The sequence below is a fragment of the Lissotriton helveticus genome, chromosome 3_1 (genome assembly GCF_964261635.1).
Source record: "Lissotriton helveticus chromosome 3_1, aLisHel1.1, whole genome shotgun sequence".
Classification (NCBI taxonomy): domain Eukaryota; kingdom Metazoa; phylum Chordata; class Amphibia; order Caudata; family Salamandridae; genus Lissotriton; species Lissotriton helveticus.
The window spans coordinates 2,093,863,238-2,093,887,568 of record NC_136061.1 but is presented as its reverse complement, the minus strand read 5'-3'; the positions used below and the strand labels follow the sequence as shown (position 1 = coordinate 2,093,887,568).

Genomic DNA, 24,331 nt, shown 5'->3' with positions numbered 1-24,331 from the left:
TGATGTAACTATTTCTTGTATGACTCAATCTCGGACCTGTAATGCACAATGTTTATGTAACAGAATACGAACATCTATCGTAAGACTGCACTGGCCAAGTTATATGTTAATGAATAAGACTGTAAACTATTGCTCCGGGAAGCGGTCACACTTTAATGTAAGCACTTCATGAAAGATAACAAACTGTAACTGTATTACGGTAATGCTACAAAAGCCAATAAAAAATTGTTTTAAAAAAAAAATTAAAAAAAATTAAATAAAAAAAGAATTTATGTAAGGTAGTTTTATCGATTGTCTTTATGTTAATGGATTAAGCCTCCTGGTATAAAGGATTCAGTTTACAGCTACATGTTACAAAATGAAAAGCAAGAATGTTTCCATCGGATCCTTCTCACCAATAGGCAGATAAGGAATCTCTGGCAGCCACAGAAACCGGTGCATTCCTCAAGCTGTTGGCTATGTGAGTTTAGACCCAAAGTCTCGAAGATGTTCAACAGCTGAACTACAAAAATGAAAAACTGCCATTGATTCCTAAGCTTGGCACACGTAAATTAATCAAAAGTAATTTATTGATTTTATGCTGTTAAGCGTGACATATGCCGGGTGCTAACATCTGCAAGGACAAAACTGTTGAGAGGGACCTGAGCCACAGTAATTCACAAAGGTAGAGAAAAGAGGCACGTTTTTAGATGTTTTCTAAATGTCCACAGGTTACGTTGGCAACTTAGATGCATAGGCATTTAATTGCATATCAAAGAAGTGGCATAAACAAAACTTCTGCCGCCCCAAGATGTTTTATTGATTTTAGGAACCAACAACGTTTTAGATATGGCTGACCGGGGGCATCTTCTGAGTTAATATCACAAAATATTTTTCTTCAGGAATTCTGGACCTGGGCAGTGTAGACCTTCATGTGCAATACAGAGCGCTTTAAAAGCCACTCTTTTTTTTAATGGGGAGCCAGTGTATCTCCTCCAGCCCCTTAGCAGCTGATTCGAATTTTTTAATGCTTTTAGGAAGACGAACTGCTGAAAACTGCAGCCTTTGGAGTTTCTTTAAGAGGCCCTGCTGCATGCCCAAATTTAGGGCATTGTAGTAGTGCACCATCGACAAAGCTAAATAGGCAACAACTGTTATCTGAAGATCTTTCGAGGTGTAGGGCAAGAGTTTTTTCAATATCTTTAGGGAGATAAAAACAGGAGGAATTAACTTATTTGTCTGGTCAGAGAACGTGAGTTTTGAATCAAATAACATTCCTAGAGGGGGCGTGGCTAATGCGGCGATATGCTAGGACGTGTGACTGTGGAGCTCTGGTGCCCTACTGCCTGTTTAAGCGCTGCATTGGCGGAGTTTTGGGGCTGGACAGCATCCCGGCCCTTGATGATGATCCATGGTCGGTGGGGGATCTAGCGGATCGCAGGAATTGGCGCGGGGAGCAGCTGAGAGCTCCTGGTGTTTGACGGCGCCCTGGTCACTGACTGCGTCCGCCATTTTGTCCTACCGAGCTGCGGCGGACTCCAGTGCCTCGCACCCGGCTGAACACTCCCAGCGAGTCTGATGGTTGGCTGCCCGGGTGGTGGAGAGAGTGGGTCAGTGGCGGCTTACCTGGGTGCAGCTGTCGGGAGGTCGGAGCTGCGTCTGTAAGCCCCAGTGTTCCTGCGGGACTTTAGTGGCCGCAATCTTACGCTTCTCGCCGGTGCGGACCCGGTACGAGAGCACAGCCCGTCCCGCAGAGTGGTGCGGTTGCGGAACTGGGCTGCCTGGGGCCTGCCGGATCGTGCAGCGGAGGCGGAGAATTGAGGTCCTGGAAGCTGCCCTACTCTCTGGGGCCGGCGGCGCAGACCAGCGGCCGCCATCTTGCGTCCCTCTCCGGAGTCTGGGGAGCGGTGCCGGCCTTGTCTTCTCAGGAGAGTACAGCGGTGATCGGTGGGGGTCAGGAGCGGGCCCCCGGTGGAGTGGTGCGGAGTGGCTGGTGGAGGTCTCGGGCCTCGCGGTTCCCCGGGAGCGCTTGGATAAGTGAGCAGTGCTGTTGGTGCTCTGCCAGTGTTGTGGCTGCGGTGGTGCTGCTGAGCGGAGGCCGCCCCGAGCGTGGACGTCTGGGCGGCGAGAGGAGCCTGCCATCCTGCACCTCCTGAGGCCTGGCGAGATCGGCGTACCTATGGGAGGCGGTGGTCGGGGCCGCGGGGCCCAGGAGAGGAGAGGTGGTGATCTGTGCCTGCGGGGAGCAGATCCTGGACAACACGGTGAGGAGGCGAGGTGGAACATTGGGGGCCCCCTGGGAGCAGTCGCGGCGCGGCACTGGGCCCCTGGCAGCTGATGTGACCCCTGCTGTGGTACTGAAACTGTCCTGCCTGAGTCTTACTGCCTAGCGGCGCAGCACCCTGACTCCCCGGCCGGGCACTCTTGCCCCGGGATCTGATGCCGGCCGGGAGGAGGTGAGGGCCCTTGGGACGAGTGGCGCAGGCTAGGCTCTGAGTCTGACCTTGAGCGCTGGGGCCGCCTCGAAGCTTTGCCAGGAGTGTGGAGAGGACGCGACGGTAGAGTGCTACCTGGGGAGGCTTGGCGACCCCTATTTTGCCCCCTGCGCTGTGAGGGCCCTTTGGTTGGTCACTGCGCACCGAGACGGTGTGAGGCTGTGATTGGGCTGTTGGCGCGGTGTGTGGCCTGGACGTGAAGTGACTTGAGTTGAGCTTCCCCCCCTTGTGCCTACTACTTGGAACTGCGGTGCTGCGGCTGGTTTCACCTACGCGACCCGAGTTGCCGGGCCCTGCTAACAGCTCTGGCGATGACGAGATCCAAGGGGGGTAAAACAGAACCGGCAGCAGCGTCTAGAGACACCTCGGTGATGGCCATGTGGGGAAAATCTGGAGCGGCGGGGCCAGCTGAGCCCTCCTCTCACACTAATGGGGACTCACCGCCGGTGACCCAGGCTTTTATGGCCTCCTTTATGACGGAGCTCAAAACGGAAATTGGCTCGCTGTGCTCAGAGGTACATACCTGTGTTAAGGAGCTGCGCAAGGAGGTCACGGATCTGGGTGAGAGGGTCGATGGCCTTGAGAAAATTGTTGACACGCGCACGGAAGAGCAGGAAAAAATCTGGCAACGGCAAGCGGTACTGGAGGAACAGAATATCGAGCTTCAGGTCAAACAGGAGGACCTCGAAAACAGGAGCCGCCGGAATAACCTCCGCATACGGGGTGTTCCACTCGACGCAGAGGGCAAGGACATCATGGCCTATGTGGCGCAGCTCCTACACGAGGTCTGGGGAGATGAGGAGGCTTCCCCGCCGATTGTGGACCGGGCCCATCGAGCCTTCGGGCCTGCAGGACGCACTGGCCTTCTTCCAGACATTTTGGTGAGAGTGCACTACTTCACTGAGAAGGAGGCCATCCTGAGAGCAGCAAGGGACAAACCGGACCTCACTTATGGAGGACACACAATCCAAATCTTTCAGGATTTGGCGCCCAACACCCTGCGCCGACGGAGGGCCTTCCGACCAGTGACTGAGAAGCTGCAGTCCCTCGACATATTCTACCAGTGGGGTCATCCCTTCGCCCTTATCTTCCCCTGGGAAGGCAAACGGAGGGTCCTGCGGACCTATCATGACGCGGCACGGCTGCTTAAACTGCCGGAGTCCCAGGCGAGTAGCCTTTCACGGCAGCGACCCCCAGAGATGGACCTGGCCCGCCCGGACTGGACCATGGTCCCGCGTCGGCGCCGCTCCCCGCCTCTGGATGAGAGGTCCTCCTCACAGGCCAAGCAGGACATCATAGCCCATATTCGCTCACTGGAGGGCGATCGTGAAGGCCTGGGTTCGCGCCCCTCCACCCCGTGATCCTGTGCTCCCTTCGAAACACTGTTTGTCCGGCCTCTGTGGTGTTAGCGGTGGTCCCAGACTCCACCTAGGTTGGAGACGGCTGGTGCTTTCGCATCACCTGGCTGACTCGCCTCATCTACTCGGCGGGTGGGCTGCTGCCTTCTTGACCCTCTGGACATATGGCGCGCTCCGCATCCGCGGGTTGCGCCCTTGCTGCCCTCCTCGGGTGCTCATGCACTGCTCTGTGATGCCTATTGCTTAATCCTCCACGCACTGTGATACCGCTGCCGGATACATAGGATAGCCCTCCCCCCCTCCGCGCCACCTGTGAGGGGGGCGCGGAGGTGTCTGCGGCCTGCAGGGACTATCTAGCTGGCATCATCCTGGAGGGCCCTGTGAGGGACGATTCTACGTCCCCCCATCATGAATGACTGTGCACTTCCCCTGGCTCCGCTCTGGGCAGCGGGGCACCGGGGGAATCGGACTCTACACCTCCTGTACGCCTCCCCACTGCTATCCGATTGGAAGTGACATTCCTGAGTGTATCCAAACCCTTGGGTAGAGAATGCACGATAACTGGGACAGTTCAGTGTGGCCCTGTTGGCCTTTGTTGTTCTTGACGTTTGCAAGGCCTACTAGGCTGTTTTCAGACTTTACCCTTTCTCCTTTCTTCTCTTCCCTTGCTTTCTTTCCGATAGTCATATTCTCTCTTCTTTCCATCCCAGGGTGTGGTGGGGGGATGACGGGGAGGGCCTGGCGCCTGGGGAGTGAATGGTGGGGCGCGAGCTACGCGTTTGCTTTCCCCCTGATGGTGGCAGGAGTGGGGTCCGCGGGCGGAACTTAATGGCTATGCGTCATGGCTGCGACTACCCCATGACCGTTAAAAGTCCTGACGTTCAATGTCAAGGGCTTGAACTCCCCTAATAAGCGCAAGCAAGTATGGCGTTATCTACTCCAGCAACAACCTGATATTCTATTCCTTCAGGAGACACACCTGCTGCAGAGTGACACTACGCGCATGGCACACCCTAAGTACCTTCTCCAGTTCTGGGCGGCTGCTGACACTAAAACGGCGGGGGTAGCTATATTGTGCAGGGCTGGCCTCAGGCGGGGAGCCACGAAGCCATACCGGAGTGAGGATGGACGTTTCCTTAGAGTCACAGTACGCATGGGAAGGCGTCAGTTTACCCTCTGTAACGTCTACGCGCCCAACCAGTCGCGGGACAGATATCTCCAGGCGCTTCTGCGGGACCGGATCACGTGCGCGGACCCGAATATGATATTGGGGGTGGGGGGACTTCAACCTCGTTTGGGATCCAAGTTGGGATCGCAGCGATGCCGCCTTTAATGGCACTGGAGCAATGTCCTCTGCGCTGTGCAAACAGATTGAGGACTTGGGGCTCATTGATGCGTGGCGCTACCACAATCCAGAGCTGCGGGATTAATCATACTATTCACACGCCCATAGATCTTATTCTCGTATAGATTTTTTATTTGCATCCCTGGATCTGGTACGGGACTCGTTGGGAGCCTGTGGCGCGGACATTTTCCCTGTCGGATCACACACATGTCGAACTGCTTCTCCAGGATCCAGCCACTGGCCCCCTTGGGAGGCCCGCTGGTCTTTACCGCCAAGCATCCTTAGGGACATGGCGGATGTAGAAAACATTTGTGAGGCCATAGACTCCTACTTTGTCACTAACGACACCCCGGAGGTACCCTTCTCAGTGGTGTGGGACGCCTTCAAGGCCACGATACGGGGTCACATCACTTCATTGGTGATTGCCCGAAGGCGTGCGGCTGGCAAGTTGGAGGCTGAGCTGGCGGGGGACATCAAGAGGGCTGAGCAGCGCAATCGGGAACACTCCACCATGGAAACTAGGAGACGGTTGGCCAACCTCAGGGGGCAGCTAAGGCTTACACGAACAAACAAAGCAGAACACTCCTTACTCGCGCTGAAGCAAAAATACTTTGAAGGGGGTGATAAGGTGGGGCGACTATTGGCGGGGAGACTGAGAGCGCGGGCGGCCAAGGCCCACATCAAACGTATCCAATTGCCGGATGGTTCGCAAGCGGTCTCAGAGACGGCTAAGAAGGAGGCCTTTGTGGCCTACTACACCACCCTGTATGGAAAGGAGACTGCCGGGGCAGATGCACGCACGACAGTCCTGGACGGCTATGAGGGGACGCCGCTGGCCCCTGGGGCGCGGCAGCGCTGGAAAGCTCCATCACTGACGACGAGATCACGGCGGCCATCAAAGACCTTCCTCTGGGGAAAACGCCGGGCCGGATGGACTACCCCTATCCTTCTATCGCACATTCCAGGCTCAGCTTCGGCCTCACCCCCTGAGACTATTTAACTCCTTTACGGATGATACAGGACCGTCACCAGACATGGGCATGGCGGAAATTGCACTGATTCGGAAACCTGGAAAATATCCCATGCTCTGTGCGTCCTATCGCCCTATCGCCCTCTTAAATACCGACCTTAAAATATATACCAAATTACTGGCTAAGCGTCTGTACCCGCACATGCCGGGGTTGGTGGACCCTGACCAAACCGGGTTCATACGAGACAGACAGTGGGCGGATAATGTCCGTAAGCTGGCCCACCTTGTGGGGAAGGTGCGACACTGGAAAATTCCGGCCTGCCTCCTTTCCTTGGACGCCGAGAAGGCGTTTGATCGGGTAGACTGGGCCTTTCTTCGGGCGGTCCTCCACAAATCTGGTCTTGGCCCGAAAATGATCGCGCGGATTATGGCTCCGTATATAGGACCGCAGGCCAGAATACGGGTCAATGGCGTCCTGTCGTCGCCGCTTACAATAAACAGGGGAACTAGGCAGGGATGCCCGTTATCGCCCCTGTTGTTTGCCCTAGCGGTGGAACCCTTGGCGGAGTTGAAACGCCGTGATCCAGACATACATGGCATAGCTCATGGGGGATGGGACAACAAAGTGGCGTTGTTCGCCGACGACCTGCTGCTCACTATCACACACCCGCGGGAGTCCTTGCCGGCCATTCATAGAGTGCTCTGCCTATATGAGAAAGCCTCTGGTCTTAAGATCAACCACGATAAGTCGTGGGTCCTCAACCTTACCATCCCGGCTGATGAGATCCCCCCTTTGGAGACGGCCGTGCCTTATAAGTGGGCAGAGCGTCACATTCAATACTTGGGCCTCACCCTGACTCCCTCCCTGGATGATTGGTCTTCCGTGAACTGGCGGGACTGTCGCAAAGCGGTACTAGAGGATCTGCGAAGGTGGAAACCCCTGATGTTGTCATGGTTAGGTCGTCTCAATGCCGTTAAAATGTCGATACTGCCCAAGATACTACACCTTTTTCAATGCCTCCCAACCCCCATCCCGCTTCACTGCATCCGAGGCCTGCAACGCAAGCTTACGTCCTTTATATGGGGCGGTAGGCGGTCTCATTTTTCATAGAAGGTCCTCATGGCACCGCGGGACAGAGGGGGCCTAGCTTGCCCTAACCTAGTGCACTACTACTGGGCTGCGCACCTCCGTTTTGTGGTAGAGTGGGGGGTTAGGGAAAGTGAAAAAGGATGGCTACACATGGATCGGGTAGTTACGAGATGCACTATTTGGGACCTCACGTGGCTCCATCGGGCAGCTCGCTCTAAGAGCGCGTATGTAGCAGTGCCCACGAAGACGGTACTTGACATCTGGGACCGCGTCGCGGTGTCTAGAGGGCTCACTACGTTCTCATCCCCTCACACTCCTATAGCTGCGAATCCGCATTTTCCACCGGTGCATCGCTCTCGAGCATTTGAGAGATGGACGACAGGTGATTGCAGGGTGGTATGCGACCTCTTCGAAGGGGGACTGCTCGAAAACGCGGTTGCAATATGCTCAGTTGCGCCATTGGGTTTCTACAGAAGAAATGAGCCGGGCAGCCACACGCGAGTTTACGCCTTTTGAAAAGATGGCGCGCTCCCTGGGAGGACAGAAAAGGCTGATTGCGCAGATCTATCACATACTGCAACACCCGCCGCTTGTACCCGTCCACCCATATCAGCGTCAATGGCAGGCAACGCTTGGTACGGACGTCGAACCTTCGCAGTGGGCCGGAGTGTGGCGCGACATACCTAAGATTTTTCGGAGTATCCCGCAGAGGGAAAACTCCTACAAGCTTTTAACACAATGGTACTACACTCCTCTGAGGCTAAGTAGGATGTTCCCCTCAACCTCCCCACTATGCTGGAGATGTCAAACTGCGACAGGGGACTTTGTGCATATATGGTGGGCATGCCCGCTCTTAACTGTTTTTTGGAAGGAGGTCCTCAGTCACATTAAAGAGGTGCTGGGGTTCCCTTTGCCTGAGGCGATCAGCACAATACTTTTAGGTATACGGCCTTCTGCTCCAAAGCTCTTACCCGCAGCGACTGGATTCTGACGCTCCAAATGTTGGGAGCTGCCAAGCAGCTTATAGCCCTGTACTGGAAAAGGAGAGATGCGCCCCCCATAACAGCCTGGTTTGTGCGTCTCTGGCACACTGTAGCACTGGAACTCCTCACAGCGCGAATACAAGGCCTAGACACACGATACGAGAAGGTCTGGCAGCCCCTAGTGCGATACCTTTGCTCCATAGACCACGCGCGACACATGCCCCCTAGACTCCGGACCCTCCATCTTTTTGAGGACGCTGTCACTCCCACAAATCCCAGCAGTTTGCTATCATAAATGGCCCACAGGCTGCACAGGCGGCCGAGATCCCCTCCCACCTGACTGCCACCCCCCCCCCTGTTCAATACCAGCTACACTCCAGTCCCGCGACGCTTTCTCTGTCTCTCTCTCTTTTCTCTCTTCTCATTCCTCGCCTGTCTTGTTTCCTATCTCTGGACCTTTCCTGTTCTTGTAGGCCCGGGTTGGGCCGAACCATAGTAATGGGATGGGTGCCTGGTCACCCCCTTCTTTTGGCCTGAGGCTTAGGCCTTGTACATCTTGGTTAGACAGGAGTGCCATTGTTTAGTCACGTGGCCGGCCCTTTGAGGGTTGTAGGCAGAGCGCTGTGTTAATCTATTCACATACTTGTGGCTTCCGCCTCTATTGCTATTTACTACGTGGCCGGCCTCGGCGAGAAGTTGTAGGCTTACCGCTGTGTTTAAGTGCCCTGCTATGGGAATTGTGTTAAAATAAAACAGACTTGAAACACAAAAACTGTCCTAGGTTTTTCACTTTTGTGATGGGTGTGGGCAAAGGGCCATGAGATGAGGGCCACCAATAAGCATTCCAAAAAGATGTATCTGATCAAAAAAGGAGCACCTGCGTTTTGTCAGAGTTCAATTTCAGGCACTGGTTATTCATCCAATTAAAAATAGCGCTCATGTAATTGGTAAAACAGAGGGCTACCTCCTCTACGTTACTGGAAATTGACACTGCTATGCGTGTCATCCGCATAGAAGATTGTTGTAAGTCTAAAGGATCTAATCAGTTTAGCAAGTGAGGCCACATAAATGTTGAACAATGTGGGGCTAAAAGAGGACCCCTGCCGTGCCCTACAAGTTAGGGAAAGACATTTGGAGGTAAAGTCTCCAAAGGAGACTGGCTGCTCTCTCTCACTAAGAAACAAACCCAAAAGCTTAAGAGCTGTGCCTCTAATCCCTATCTTGACTAAGTGCTGTTTCAAAATATTGTGGCTCACCGTATGAAAGGCTGCGGATAAGTCCAAAAGGACCACTGCAGCCTTTCCAACATTATCCATAATTACATGGATCTCCTCTGTGGCAACCGCCAGGACAGAGTCTGTGCTATGTGCTTTCCTAAAGCCAAATTAAGTTCCATCCAGAATACTATTTTGATCAAGAAATTCCAAGAGCACAGTGTTCAAGTGTTTCTTCAAAATTCTGGCTGGCGCTGGAAGTAGGGAGCTAGGACAGTAATTGTTTTCTTCATTAGGATTTAGGGATGACTTTTCAAGCAGTAGAAGGAGTGATGCTTTTTTCCACTATAAGGGAAAACGACCAGCATTCATGACATTATTTAGGAGTGCTGTAAAGGGAGAAACTAGTGTCATTGCTAGCTCTTAAATCATTTTGGCAGGGCATGGGTCTGAGGGAGCCCCTGAATTAGTTAATTTTATCAGATCAACCACTCTTTCTGCTCTGTTGTAAAACGTGGAAAATTACAGAAAACTAGGAGATTGCTATCTATACAGGTAGCTTCTACAAGTGGAGAGCTGCGCTCTGACCTACCTTGAAGTCCTTATAGCCAGCATCCACTTTATTTTTGAATAATGCAGCTAAGTTATCACAAAGGATTTGCGTTGGTACTAAAGTGTTAACATTAAGGGGACACGAAAGCAACTGAATTGTTCTACAAAGCTCCCTGATAGAATTGCTTGCTGATTAAATTTTTTCTGTAGTGCTTAGTTATTTCTGCATTAATATCTGATTTATATTCCAAAATGAGGTGCTTAAAATTAGTCTTTTCTACTGGGGGAGTAGTTACTCCTCCAGACATACTCCTGTCTTCAGACAGCCTCTTTTTAAATCCCTGAGCTTTAGTGAATACCATCCAGCCAAAGTGCGTGATCTGTTGTTTTTGGTTACTCTAAATGGGGCCAGTTTATTTGCTGCCTCATTAATCCGATTGGAAAAACTTGCAGCAGGCTCGTTAGTACACCAGTTACTACAGGATAAGATGATTCTAAGGTCTGCGTCAATTAATTCCTATGAACTTTATTCCAGGCCCGAAAGGAACTGACTCGACCCTTCCTGGTATCCTTCAATTTTGCTGAAGTGGTAAGGATACTAAACCTTAAGACCATATGATCGAGTAACCGGGAAAGTATCTTCAAACCGCAAGTCAGGATAATTAGTAAAAACGGCATCCAGAGTATGTCACGCAAAGTGGGTGGGGCGTTCACTAACAATTTTAAATCAAAGGTGCACAAATGATCAATAAGCAGCCTAGATTCTTTGATGCCTTGATATCCAAATGAAAGTTAAAATCTCCTAAAATTGTATTGTTGGCATATATGGTATACTAGTCTCAAAAAAATCGCTGAGAGCCTCAAGAAAATTCAGTTTAAGGCCGGTTGGTCGTTAAATTAATGGGCCATAAAACATAGCATGATGATTTAATTGACAGTTAAAGGAAAGAGCTTCAAAGCCAACAGTAATGAGAGGACCACACACAATTTCAAGATTATCCCTATAGATTATTGCCAATCCGCCACCCCGTTTTCCCTCTCGGTCGAGCCTAAAAGTCACATAGCCTGCAGGGAGTACAACCTATGTAAATATGGTTCAGAAAACTTGTCTGCCCAGGTTTTTGTTGAAAAAGAAATATCGGGGGTGTAAGAGTCCAGATAATCAAAGAGCTCATATTTGTGTTGAATTGCCTATCTTGTGTTCAGCAAAATACAGTTAAATTTCGTCTTTGCGTCAAAGGAGACCTGAGAAGGGGATCACTCTGTTCTTGGTGATACCCACCTTGCGTAAGACACAAAGAACAAGAAGAGCAGGTCGCACACTCATATTTATTGTCCATCAAGTTAAAAGTAAAAGGATTACATGAGGACATCTTACCTATAGTATTTAGTTGGAGGAGCATTTATTTTGTATATTTAAAAAATTGGCTAAGTTTCCTGGCGCGGGCCGCATTCCTGCCGCAGATGGGCTTGCCTTAGGCGGGTCCTCTGCGCAAACGCGGTCTGAGAGTTAATATCAGAGCCGACATGTGGCATGGCCAGGAGGTATCCATTGAGTGTAGCATGAGTCAGCCCTTCGAAAAACAGTGATTGGGCAAAAAATAGTACAAACCGGGGTCCAGCAACCCCTAACACCTGGTTCAGGATCCCCTGAGCCAGGAGAATACTGGGAAACGAAGTTTAAACTAAAATAAGCAAGAAAAACAGAAACCATAGATTTAAAATAAGTGGGCTGAGCCCGTAACACTCAGTACTTGAAGGAGCCAGGTACCTCCTTAAAACCGACAATATAGTCGTACAGGGAATTAAAATGAGTCAGATTCCGTGACCTCATTGAAGGAGCTGCTTTGAACACTTGGATCAAAGAAAGATCAAATGTCGAAGAAAGAAGAAAACAAGTGTCATGTTAAATAAATGTTTATCATATCAATAACATAAAAATATATTAATAATTACATTATCTAAAGGAAAAGGAATCTCAACAATTGAACTCCGTTTCCTTCAGCTTGTCGAATTTTGATTCATATACTGGTGTGGCTCCGATTCCCATTTTTACTCACAACTCCAGTCACTTTGTGTTATTATGACACACCATGTTTAAGTGCCCTTCAACAGGCACTGACAAAATATCAATTAGAATATAGGCATTTCTAGGCAATCTATTTCTGTTTACCTTTTCAAAATGTATTTTTATGAGACAAATAAAAATTAACATCAGCTAACAAAAGCAAATAATGTCATCTCTGTATCACTGCATGCTTTATGAAAGCTATTTTAGGTAGGCAGGGAAGCCGGACATGTCAATGTTGTAAAGCAAAGAGAGGAGTACCACCAGAAGTAACCAGGAAGGTTTCCTAATGGGGTTGTTTAGATGACAAAAAGGAACCGATTCATCCTTTTGTAAAAAAAAACCCTCACTCACCAACCTAGCAAAACCTCTATTCCCGTACAAAAAAGCACTGAGTCTCAAAGACAGCCTGGTGAATACCAGACCAAAAACAACAACGACATCCATCAATCCAAGTATCACACAGCTCTGTGGGCTCCCACCGGTAACAGGACATTCTAGGTGCGGAGACTGCAGTGTCTGTCATTTGACTGACAACACCAAGACACTCAACCTAGAGGAAGGCAGAGTGTGGGAACAGAGATCCCATACTAACTGTAATAGTAGTAACGTTGTATATTTGATCAAATGCACATGCGACAAATCCTATATTGGTATGACTACACGTAAGGTGAAGCAGCGCATAAGTGAACATCGAAGCACGATCCGATGCAAGAAAAACACAACGAAACTCACAGACCATTATTTATTGTCGCATCATACACCAAATGACATGAAATGGACAGTAATAGAACAAATCCAACCGGGCCCTAATGCGCAAAAACGTCTTTTCGAGAAAGAGCAGCGATGGATCTATAGACTTTCGACCCACAAAACAGGATTGAATGATAATATCCCGTGGGCATCAGTTTTCAAATAACATAGTTCCTATTCTTCTGGACTGTCAGATCCATACACTGCAGTCAGCACTAGGTGTCCCTATCAGGGGTGACCCAGCCCATCATACTGTCTGATAATGTTACTGACTCCCAGACCCCCAGCGTGGGCCAACCCCCCCCCCCCCCTTCTCCTTGATTTCCCTTTCTGACCGCCCCACATCTGGAGCGATCTTTGTTATATGCTTCACCGGAATACTTTCCCCAGGGCATAGTCTTTTTTTCACTCCATTGATCCTGTGCACGATTATGGCTGGATTTCAATGGCCCCAATTAATTATTTAATTTTCCACAACTTAATATTTTCCATTTTTATCTCCCACAGCCTAAGCTTGTTCTATGTCCACTACGGACTTGACAGTCTCTCGAACGCTCCTTGAAACACCCGAAGCGTATCTAAAGAGACCCTACCACTTTCTGCCGCTCCGCGGCTTCCGTAGCCCCAGCCTCGTCCCATTCCCATGACAACGCGACCCACGTGATCGCATCCGGAAACGGATTCCTCCCTTCTTTACCGTTCCCAGCGCCAGCCGGCATTACTAGCCGAGCAGCGGACGGTAGCAGTAGGTGAATGGCCATATGCATCTGCAGCAAACTGTAAGTTATTTTCTCCCCTGAGACAGCGGTCAACTGAGTCTGATACCGCCTATACTTTTTACAACCATCGCTACCCTCGGCGGTTAGCGGAGCTGTCTCTCACTATCAGTACACATTCTATATTACAGAATGTGTTCGATTGCACGATGAGACTACCCCCTGCCCGCCGAAGCATATAACAGCATGAAATAATGTAAGCCGCCTTATTACATGTGTGTCTGTCCCCTGAGTGTTACGTGTCTGTTAGTTTTTGTACGTCTCTTTATTTGAGCAGATGGATATAATCCATGCACCGCAATTCCCCCACCGCCATAGCTGGTTGGACAGAATGATATATCGCACTTCTGGAAGATTATTTGTATGAGTGGGAATGCGTTTAAAGAACAATGCATGCAACATTGCACGCACTTATTGATAAGTATATCAAGTCTTGACACAACAATCAGCCCCTTATGGTAACCTGACCATCACGCATAGATCACCGAAAGCTTTCCTATTTACAGTGGCATGAAATATGAGAACACAAAAGACACAGTACGACGTTACAGGCCAGTAAGATTAATTACGCCTGATCTATGTTTATGTCTCTCTTTTCTCCACAGGTTTTATTTTTCAATCACGAAGCTCCTCAACTTGAATTGAGCTTCTCCCCCATTGGCTTATTTTGCCAATAGGTATACAAGGACATAGGGCAGGGTGTGCCTTTTAGGGGGCCCACACCACCCATCTCCTTGTTTTTTGGTCCTGAGGAATACCGGGTATTTACCCATATGGTAGAAACATGTCGACCAATACACCAATACACATATAGAGATACTTTGGCCGTAACTCACCTCTCAGTATCTCCCCCTTCCTTTTAATATTGTCCAGTTGCTTCAAAATAAAAATCACTTTTTTCAAGTTAAACCAGGACAATTTTTAACACACTATTTTCTTGCACCTACACTCACAACCTGCTCCACTGTAGTTCAGGTTTTGAAGCACACCCTGGTGACGCTAGGCCACCAGGGTGGACCCCGATGATGAAGCATGTCACCACTAGGTTGGTGAGTGAGGGTTTTTTTACAAAAGGATGAATCTGTTCCTTTTTGTCATCTAAACAACCCCATTAGGAAACCTTCTTGGTTACTTCTGGTGGTACTCCTCTCTTTGTTTAATTGAATCCTTGATCAGGGGAATAGGAGTATTCTCCGTTCACCTCTAGGTGAACACCATCCCTTGCTCTCCCTCTTTGTTTTTCTATTACCCTGGCAGCGCACAGCTGCGAGAGCAAACGTACAACTATCTCCTCTGTGACACCAGAGAGGACACACACTACCAGTATGGCGGAGAATCCAGGCTTAACGTTCTCAACGGAAGAAATAGATTCCATCATGAGCAACCTCAATGTCTTTGCGGATGCCAACATTAGTAATACCATCTCACAAACTTCCGAGTGGGAGAAGCTAACGGAAATGAAACGAAACCGTATTAGGACAATACTGCATGGAACCATACTCAAAGAGTATGTAACCAATAATATAGCCCCCAGAGGATTACTAGTAACTAACGCTCCTCGTATCTTCTTAGATGACCCAGAGTTCAGGAAAGATTGGGCCCTTATCGCCTGGCACTGTACGCACGACTGGATCATACTGATTCTCAAAACGGCTGTACGACTATCAGAAAAAATCCAAATTGAGATCCAGGTCACAGAAGCTCAAATAAAAGCTACCATTACAGGCTACAAAAAGAAGCTGGAAGACCTGAATAAGGAGATAAATGAATACAGAGACAATCTTACGCAACAAAAAGTACTTAAATTCCAAAAAGATCTCAAAAATTTTTCATTTGTCAAGACCTACCCTTATTCAGACCCAGACTACAAGGCATCTGTGACACCAGACCAAGACTCAGACACAGCTAGTAACACCTCCAATAACTCAAACAGCAGTGGAGGATCCAACAATGGAACCCCAAGACAAAAACAGCGAGGCGCATACAGAGGACACTACCAATGGCCTCAGTACAGCCATCCCTCTTTTCAAAACCCGTTTCAACAACCCCAACATTTCCCAATATACGGGTGGCAACCACCTTTTCAACAATTCCCCTTCCCCCAAGACCAATTCCGCCCTCCTTTTCTCAACAGAGGAAGGCGCGGAAGAGGACGTAACAAGCGAGGGAACAACGTCCACTGGGAGGAGGAAGACACAGTGGGCAACAACACCAGGAGCAAAACCGGGTCGAACAGAGCAGGCCCAAGCAATGCGAGGAGTTAGTTACCAATCTATCATCCAGGATACTGACAGAGACGGAATCACAGGTTCTGAATAAGGGACTTGGCTTCGTCCCGACGGCAGCCCTGGACAAATTCAAGCTACACTGTGAATTAGCGAAGTTTTTCAGGAAACTTCGGCTAAAGGCCTTCTTTGAAAAAACCAACACTGAGAACCAAGGAGAGTTTACGAATGAAATCGGACTGAGACCACAGTCCTCTTTTGTACCACCGCCACATACAATCCCTGTGGAAGTCAATACCTTTGAGCAGGCAGTGTTTAATGACATAGAAACAATGACAGTCACCTCGGTCTATCACAACAACAGCAGAGCTGAAAACACGGCCATATCAGACCTGAAGAAAGACGACACAATAATAATAAAACCAGCGGACAAAGGCGGAGGCCTTGTCGTCATGGATAAAGCAGACTACAATGTGGAATGCAGACGCCTGCTAGGAGACACCAAGAATTACCTACCACTCGAAATGGACCCCACAGAAGACCTACGAATTGAAATAATACAACTCGTGGAAACAGCAGAAGCGGCAGGCCACATCTCGAAACAGGAAGCAGATTACCTGACCAAAACTGAAGGGAAAGTCCCGTACTTTTACGTGGTTCCAAAAATGCACAAAGGCAAACCCCCCCCGCCCCCGACAGACCAATTGTGTCGGGCATTGGTTCCCTACTGGAGCCACTATCCAGGTTTTGTGATTTTTTTCTTAAAACCATAGTACAAGGAACATCCACATATCTCAAGGACACTAAAAGTCTTTTGGTACTCCTAGAGAACATCCAAATGGAGGAAGACACAATCCTTGTGAGTTAGGACATTGAAAGCCTGTATACCAACATACCACAGGATGCAACAATAAATGTTCTCAAAAAAACTCTGCTAACCGCCACCTGGGAATACCGCACACCCAAACAGTTTGTCATAGAATGTGCAACCCTGGCCCTCAAAAGGAACTTCTTTGAATATGAGGGGTCCCTGTACCTCCAAACTGGGGGTACCTCAATGGGCAGTGTTTTTGCCCCCAGCATAGCGGGACTCTACGTCTTTGACTTCGAACAACAATACATCCTATCACCGGATAACCCTTACAGTGATCACATCAGATTCTGGCGAAGGTACATAGATGACATTTTCACAATCTGGCAGGGTCCAGAAGAAACACTAATGGCATTCATCACCTGGCTTAACAACTGTGACCCACATCTGCGGTTCACTCACAATATAGACAAGGACAAAATGGTCTTCCTGGATATTGAGATACAAAGAGAAAATGACACTCTCATAACAAAAACCCATTTCAAGCCCACAGCCAAGAACAACCTACTTAGGTTTGAGAGCTTTCACCCGCGCCCGCTTAAGGAAAATCTCCCCTATGGTCAATACCTACGCCTGCGAAGGAACTGTAGCAAGCTGGATGACTACAAAAACCAGGCGGAAGACCTCACCAAAAAACTCCAAAACCGAGGATACCCACCCAAAATCATCAATAAATGTCAAAAAAGAGCAAGGAATCAGCCCAGGCAAGCACTACTTGAAGAGAAAACACCAATGAACGAGACTATACCTCTCACATGTGTAACCACCTACAATGCCATATCTAACCAAGTGAGCAAAAGCATAAGCAAACATTGGTCTATACTCAACACTGGCAACTTCAAATGGGAAAAACCTCTATTCTCGTACAAAAAAGCACTGAGTCTCAAAGACAGCCTGGTGAATACCAGACCAAAAACAACAACGACATCCATCAATCCAAGTATCACACAGCTCTGGGGGCTCCCACCGGTAACAGGACATTCTAGGTGCGGAGACTGCAGTGTCTGTCATTTGACTGACAACACCAAGACACTCAACCTAGAGGAAGGCAGAGTGTGGGAACAGAGATCCCATACTAACTGTAATAGTAGTAACGTTGTATATTTGATCAAATGCACATGCGACAAATCCTATATTGGTATGACTACACGTAAGGTGAAGCAGCGCATAAGTGAACATCGAAGCACGATACGATGCAAGAAAAACACAACGCAACTCACAGACCATTATTTATTGTCGCATCATACACCAAATGACATGAAATTGACAGTAATAGAACAAATCCAACCGGGCCCTAATGCGCAAAAACGTCTTTTCGAGAAAGAGCAGCGATGGATCTATAGACTTTCGACCCACAAAACAGGATTGAATGATAATATCCCGTGGGCATCAGTTTTCAAATAACATAGTTCCTATTCTTCTGGACTGTCAGATCCATACACTGCAGTCAGCACTAGGTGTCCCTATCAGGGGTGACCCAGCCCATCATACTGTCTGATAATGTTACTGACTCCCAGACCCCCAGCGTGGGCCAACCTCCCCCCCCCCCTTTCTCCTTGATTTCCCTTTCTGACCGCCCCACATCTGGAGCGATCTTTGTTATATGCTTCACCGGAATACTTTCCCCAGGGCATAGTCTTTTTTTCACTCCATTGATCATGTGCACGATTATGGCTGGATTTCAATGGCCCCAATTAATTATTTAATTTTCCACAACTTAATATTTTCCATTTTTATCTCCCACAGCCTAAGCTTGTTCTATGTCCACTACGGACTTGACAGTCTCTCGAACGCTCCTTGAAACACCCGAAGCGTATCTAAAGAGACCCTACCACTTTCTGCCGCTCCGCGGCTTCCGTAGCCCCAGCCTCGTCCCATTCCCATGACAACGCGACCCACGTGATCGCATCCGGAAACGGATTCCTCCCTTCTTTACCGTTCCCAGCGCCAGCCGGCATTACTAGCCGCGCAGCGGACGGTAGCAGTAGGTGAATGGCCATATGCATCTGCAGCAAACTGTAAGTTATTTTCTCCCCTGAGACAGCGGTCAACGGAGTCTGATACCGCCTATACTTTTTACAACCATCGTTACCCTCGGCGGTTAGCAGAGCTGTCTCTCACTATCAGTACACATTCTATATTACAGAATGTGTTCGATTGTACGATGAGACTACCCCCTGCCCGCCGAAGCATATAACAGCATGAAATAATGTAAGCCGCCTTATTACATGTGTATCTGTCCCCTGAGTGTTACTTGTCTGTTAGTTTTTGTACGTCTCTTTATTTGAGCAGATGGATATAATCCATGCACCGCAATTCCCCCACCGCCATAGCTGGTTGGACAGAATGATATATCGCACTTCTGGAAGATTATTTGTATGAGTGGGAATACGTTTAAAGAACAATGCATGCAACATTGCACGCACTTATTGATAAGTATATCAAGTCTTGACAGAACAATCAGCCCCTTATGGTAACCTGACCATCACGCATAGATCACCGAAAGCTTTCCTATTTACAGTGGCATGAAATATGAGAACACAAAAGACACAGCACGACGTTACAGGCCAGTAAGATTAATTACGCCTGATCTATGTTTATGTCTCTCTTTTCTCCACAGGTTTTATTTTTCAATCACGAAGCTCCTCAACTTGAATTGAGCTTCTCCACCATTGGCTTATTTTGCCAATAGGTATACGAGGACATAGGGCAGGGTGTGCCTTTTAGGGGGCCCACACCACCCATCTCCTTGTTTTTTGGTCCTGAGGAATATCGGGTATTTACCCATATGGTAGAAACATGTCGACCAATACACATATAGAGATACTTTGGCCGTAACTCACCTCTCAGTATCTCCCCCTTCCTTTTAATATTGTCCAGTTGCTTCAAAATAAAAATCACTTTTTTCAAGTTAAACCAGGACAATTTTTAACACACTATTTTCTTGCACCTACACTCACAACCTCCTCCACTGTAGTTCAGGTGTTGAAGCACACCCTGGTGACGCTAGGCCACCAGGGTGGACCCCGATGATGAAGCATGTCACCACTAGGTTGGTGAGTGAGGTTTTTTTTACAAAAGGATGAATCTGTTCCTTTTTGTCATCTAAACAACCCCATTAGGAAACCTTCCTGGTTACTGCTGGTGGTACTCCTCTCTCTGTTTAATTGAATCCTGGATCAGGGGAATAGGAGTATTCTCCGTTCACCTCTAGGTGAACACCATCCCTTGCTCTCCCTCTTTGTTTTTCTAATGTTGTAAAGCAGCCTAAACAAGTCAAATATACGGGGTTTTAGAGTTAATATGCTATGCAGAAAAGCTAAAGGAGGGCATATTATTGTTTATAGACTTTGGAGTACAGTTATCTCATAATTAATAAGTCACAGAGAAGAAAAGAATTAGGGACAAGAATTAGAGATATGTCAGTACCTAGCACACATTTGTATTATAAAATAACTTAGAGTAGAGAAAATGACAGCTATTGTGCCCCTCTAGTTCACCTTAGAGCATCTTCCAATTCCATATGTCTTAGAGAATGGTCCAAAAAGAGAGTTCAATAAATTCAAAGCTTTGGCAACAGTTGTGATCCAACGCTGGTCCCCCTCCTGAAATGACAATAGAAAAAGTAAAAATGCAAAGTGTATACCAAATCCAACTCCTCTAAAAACCTTGTTCAACACCAAAAGTAGAATATGTGTAATTATTTAAAGGGGATTTAATGTAATTTAAATTAACACTCATTGAATCAATACCCCAAACCTCGATTTATCCGCCTATCTCTCTCTCAGACTCAAAACGGTCTCCTTGCTTCCCCGCACCCTCCATGTCAACCAACATGATATATGTGTTGCTCCAAACACAAACTCTTCAACATTTTGGATTCCATTGACCATATTATATCAAACGGAAGGTAGGTGGTGACATTCTTGCCACTTTGAACTAAACCCTGAAAAGACAATCATCATTGTCAAATAAATTCAGGGCATTCCCTTTATTTATTTATTTATCACATTTGTAGAGAGCTCTGTTACCAGGAGGTGTCCTGGCGCTAGCATGATTGAACCAGAGTGTGTGGGTGTCCGAGAGCTTAATGAGTAAAGAGCCAGGTCTTGAGCTCTCTCCTGAAAGCCATCAGGTCCGAAGATTGTCTGAGGTTAAGTGGCAGTTTGTTCCACGCCTCTGCCGCACCGAGGGAAAAACTCCTGCCTCCCCAGCGTGCTTTCTTAACTCTGGGGACTGTTACCAGCGCCAGTTCCCCAGATCTCAGGGTTCTTGCTGGTTTATGCCAATGGAAGAGCAGTTTCATGCATCTGGGACCCATATCATGCAGGGCCTTAAAGACCATGCAGAGTGCTTTGAAAACAATTCTCTTGCGGATTGGCAACCAGTGAAGGTTCATCAAGTCCTGAGCTACCGAGGCAAATTTAGGAGTGTCGGTGATCAAGCGGGCGGCTGCGTTTTGCAGTAACTGGAGTTTATTAAGAACGCCCTGCTGGGCGTTTAACATCAGACTGTTACAATAGTCTAAACGTGAGAGGACTAGACCAGTAACAACAGTTTTCCTATGCTCCCTCTCCAAATAAGGAAGAACTTTCCTGATTGTTTTGAGGATGTAGTGCATAGAGGAGGACAGTGCATTAATCTGGGGTTTAAAGGACAAAGAGTCGTCCACCAGTATACCCAGATTTTTAACTTTTGCCACCGGGGAGGGGAGGGGTCCCATTTCATCCGGCCACCATCTAGGGGACCAAAAATTGTCCTTGGCACCAAAGAGCAACACTTCTGTCTTTGTGGAGTTAAGTTTAAGACAGTTTTGAGCCATCCAGCAGCCCACCTCACACATGCACCCTCTAAACCTGTCTGCTGTACTATCTGTGTTGCCGGGTAGCAGTGACACCACTATTTGTGTGTCGTCAGCATATGCTGTGAGGTGAAAGCCAAATGCCCGAATTACCGGGGCCAGGGTCGCAACATAAACATTAAAAAGGGTGGGACTGAGTGAGGACCCCTGGGGAACTCCACAGGGAAGCACAAACGGATGCGATTCAAAGTCTCCCAGGGCCACTGACTGAGTTCTGTTGGAGAGGAAGGCCTGTAGGATCTTTAATGCCTTTCCCTGAATTCCACTGGCCCTCAACCGGTCCACCAACAGCTTGTGGTGGACCGTGTCGAAGGCCGCGGAAAGGTCCAACAGGATCAGGGCGGCTCTGCCTCCTGCGTCCATCACTTTTCTGATGTCTTCCACTGATTTGATCAGGGCAGATTCCGTGCTGTGTTCCGCACGAAAACCGGTCTTTTACGGACTTGCATGGCCAAAATGTTTGATTAGACCAGCTTAGAAGGTCCATAGAGAATTTTTTTCATTTTCTTATACATAATGAAGGATCGATTATTTTTAATAAGGGCTAAAACTTTCATACAGTCATTAATGCATTAGTACCCAATTCTGATCTCTGATATATTCAGCTTGATGTTGAGGGAAACAATTCAGTAAAAAGATATCGGACTGAAATCACGTTTCTCATCAGCTCACTTTCACGTCTTTAAGGTGAGCAAATTCTCATTCTTCTTCAACTATACATTAGGGGAACAAATCTTGAGAAAACTAAACATAAACTGTCGGACTATGCAACAGGAAAGCTTTTTTTCCAATGGAAACTATGATCTCCAAACAAAAATGTAAATGTTAAACAAAGGCCAGCAAAAGAATGCATTCTCCTTTAATTTGAATGGCAAGTACTATTCATGGCGATGATAAAATGAGACCACTACTGGCACATTACTTAAAACACAACCAACAAAAAAAGGTTTTGATTCTTCTATAACCACGGTTATTAATGATTCCATATAATCCTTAATACATAGGGGCCGATAACGATGTTGGTCAGATGTCTTGTAAACAGGACCAAGCGACCTCCGGTCGGCGGTCCTGACTGGCTGATTAGGATGTGCCCGAACACTGTTCGGTCGCATTTTGACATTTCCATATGGGAGCATGTGTTGCGGTCGTAAACTGGCCCTAGTACATGGAAATGGGAGGTGGTGTTAATCCCTGCACCCCAGGTGCCTGCCAAGGGGTGCAGGGATTAACAGGGGGGAACCTGTGCCCCCTCGGCCTCCAACCGGAGGCCGTGCACACAAGGGGGTCCTCCTAGGGGACCCAAAACACACTTTCTGACAGGGTTTCCATGTCGGAAAGGCCAGCATGAAAACCCTGCCAGAAACTGTGCATTATAATCCCAAGGGGAAACAAAACAAAAAAAGGGTGGAAAGACCGACTTTTGGGATTACGGGACGGCCTCCGACTGGCTCCATGAGTCCGTCAGAAGCGAGCCGGAATGACCAGCCGGTTTCAATTCCGACCAGCTGATTCATAATCAGTCGGTCAGAATTGAAACCGACGATGCCAGTCGGCAAGCCGCCCGCCATCGAAATAAGCCCTTAAATTGAAGAGGCAGAATAAAAGTTGCTATTATTAATAATGCAGGTTCAAAGGACCATAGGTAAGACTCCTTAAAAAAGAAGGAAACATACAGAAAACACTCCACACAGTTTAATTTGTGATGATGTATTCAAAGTGTTACTAAATAATCCCAAATTAAAACAAATTCATTTATTGTGTGCAGCAGTATAAAAAAAGAAATATTGAGTGATAGGTGCATAGGCCATATTTTATGTTGTACAGAGCACGCTCTATCTTTTGAAAGGGGAAGAATAGGAAGAAAAGCTGTTATATTCTTAACCAAAAAGCTGAAGGCTTTCTTCATATTGACGGGTGTTATGCTCATAAAGCGCGTGTCATTATTTGAACTAGGGCGGAATCCACTGGCACACAAATGAATATGTTATTTACCTTCAGTAATGCTCTTTCGGTCATCTCCATAGGATGTATGACAGAACTACGCAAGCTATTACCAGGCACGGCTTTACAACACAGTCATTACAACGGCGACACTACCAAGGAAGTCTTTACCATGCATATGCCTTTACAATGAAATGTGCATTGTTAAGGCATGCATAGTAAAGGAATATGCACGGATTAAACTTACCAGGTAAGTATAACTATATATATATATATATCCTTCCATTTTCTTGCTGTAAATTGCATAAAAAATAAATATATCAGTAGAGATAGGGCACTGTTGGGTTTAGGTTCAGACAGGTAGTTTTGATTTTTTAACAGTGAAGTTATGTTTGGGCAGTGTATGGTATCAGGCTGGAAGTAGAAATATAAAAAAGTGTATGTGATGTTGTCAATTTATCAAAAAGAATACTTACCCAGGATGAAGAAGACACTTTGGCTTTAGGTCTATCATACTGTCCTTCTATGAACATGAATTTTGCGGAGACTCGTATCGATCTATTTTTGTTTTCAAGAAAGCTCAAATTGAAGAAATGGTTCGCAACGAAACCCAAGACTGGTGGAACTGTAAGTATGTCTACGACCATCAGCAATGTAAATGTAGTATACTTGTAAAGCGCACAGCAATCTTGATACATATGATGTGGAATTGTTGCATGTTATCAACTCTGATCCGGACAATGTTAACAACACACCTGAATGGGACACACACAAAACAGGATTGAATGATAATATCCCGTGGGCATCAGTTTTCAAATAACATAGTTCCTATTCTTCTGGACTGTCAGAT

General features: G+C 47.6%; 1 protein-coding gene across 1 annotated transcript in view; it reads right to left on the bottom strand.

Annotated features, from left to right (window-relative positions):
* The window catches only part of VPS33B (VPS33B late endosome and lysosome associated), an 806,019-nt gene that overhangs the window by 603,215 nt on the left and 178,473 nt on the right, over window positions 1–24,331 (bottom strand). Inside the window, exon 9 of the mRNA XM_078683255.1 lies at window positions 20,180–20,284. Coding sequence (XP_078539381.1) covers window positions 20,180–20,284 — 105 coding nt within the window. The remainder of the gene's footprint in view (window positions 1–20,179; window positions 20,285–24,331) is intronic.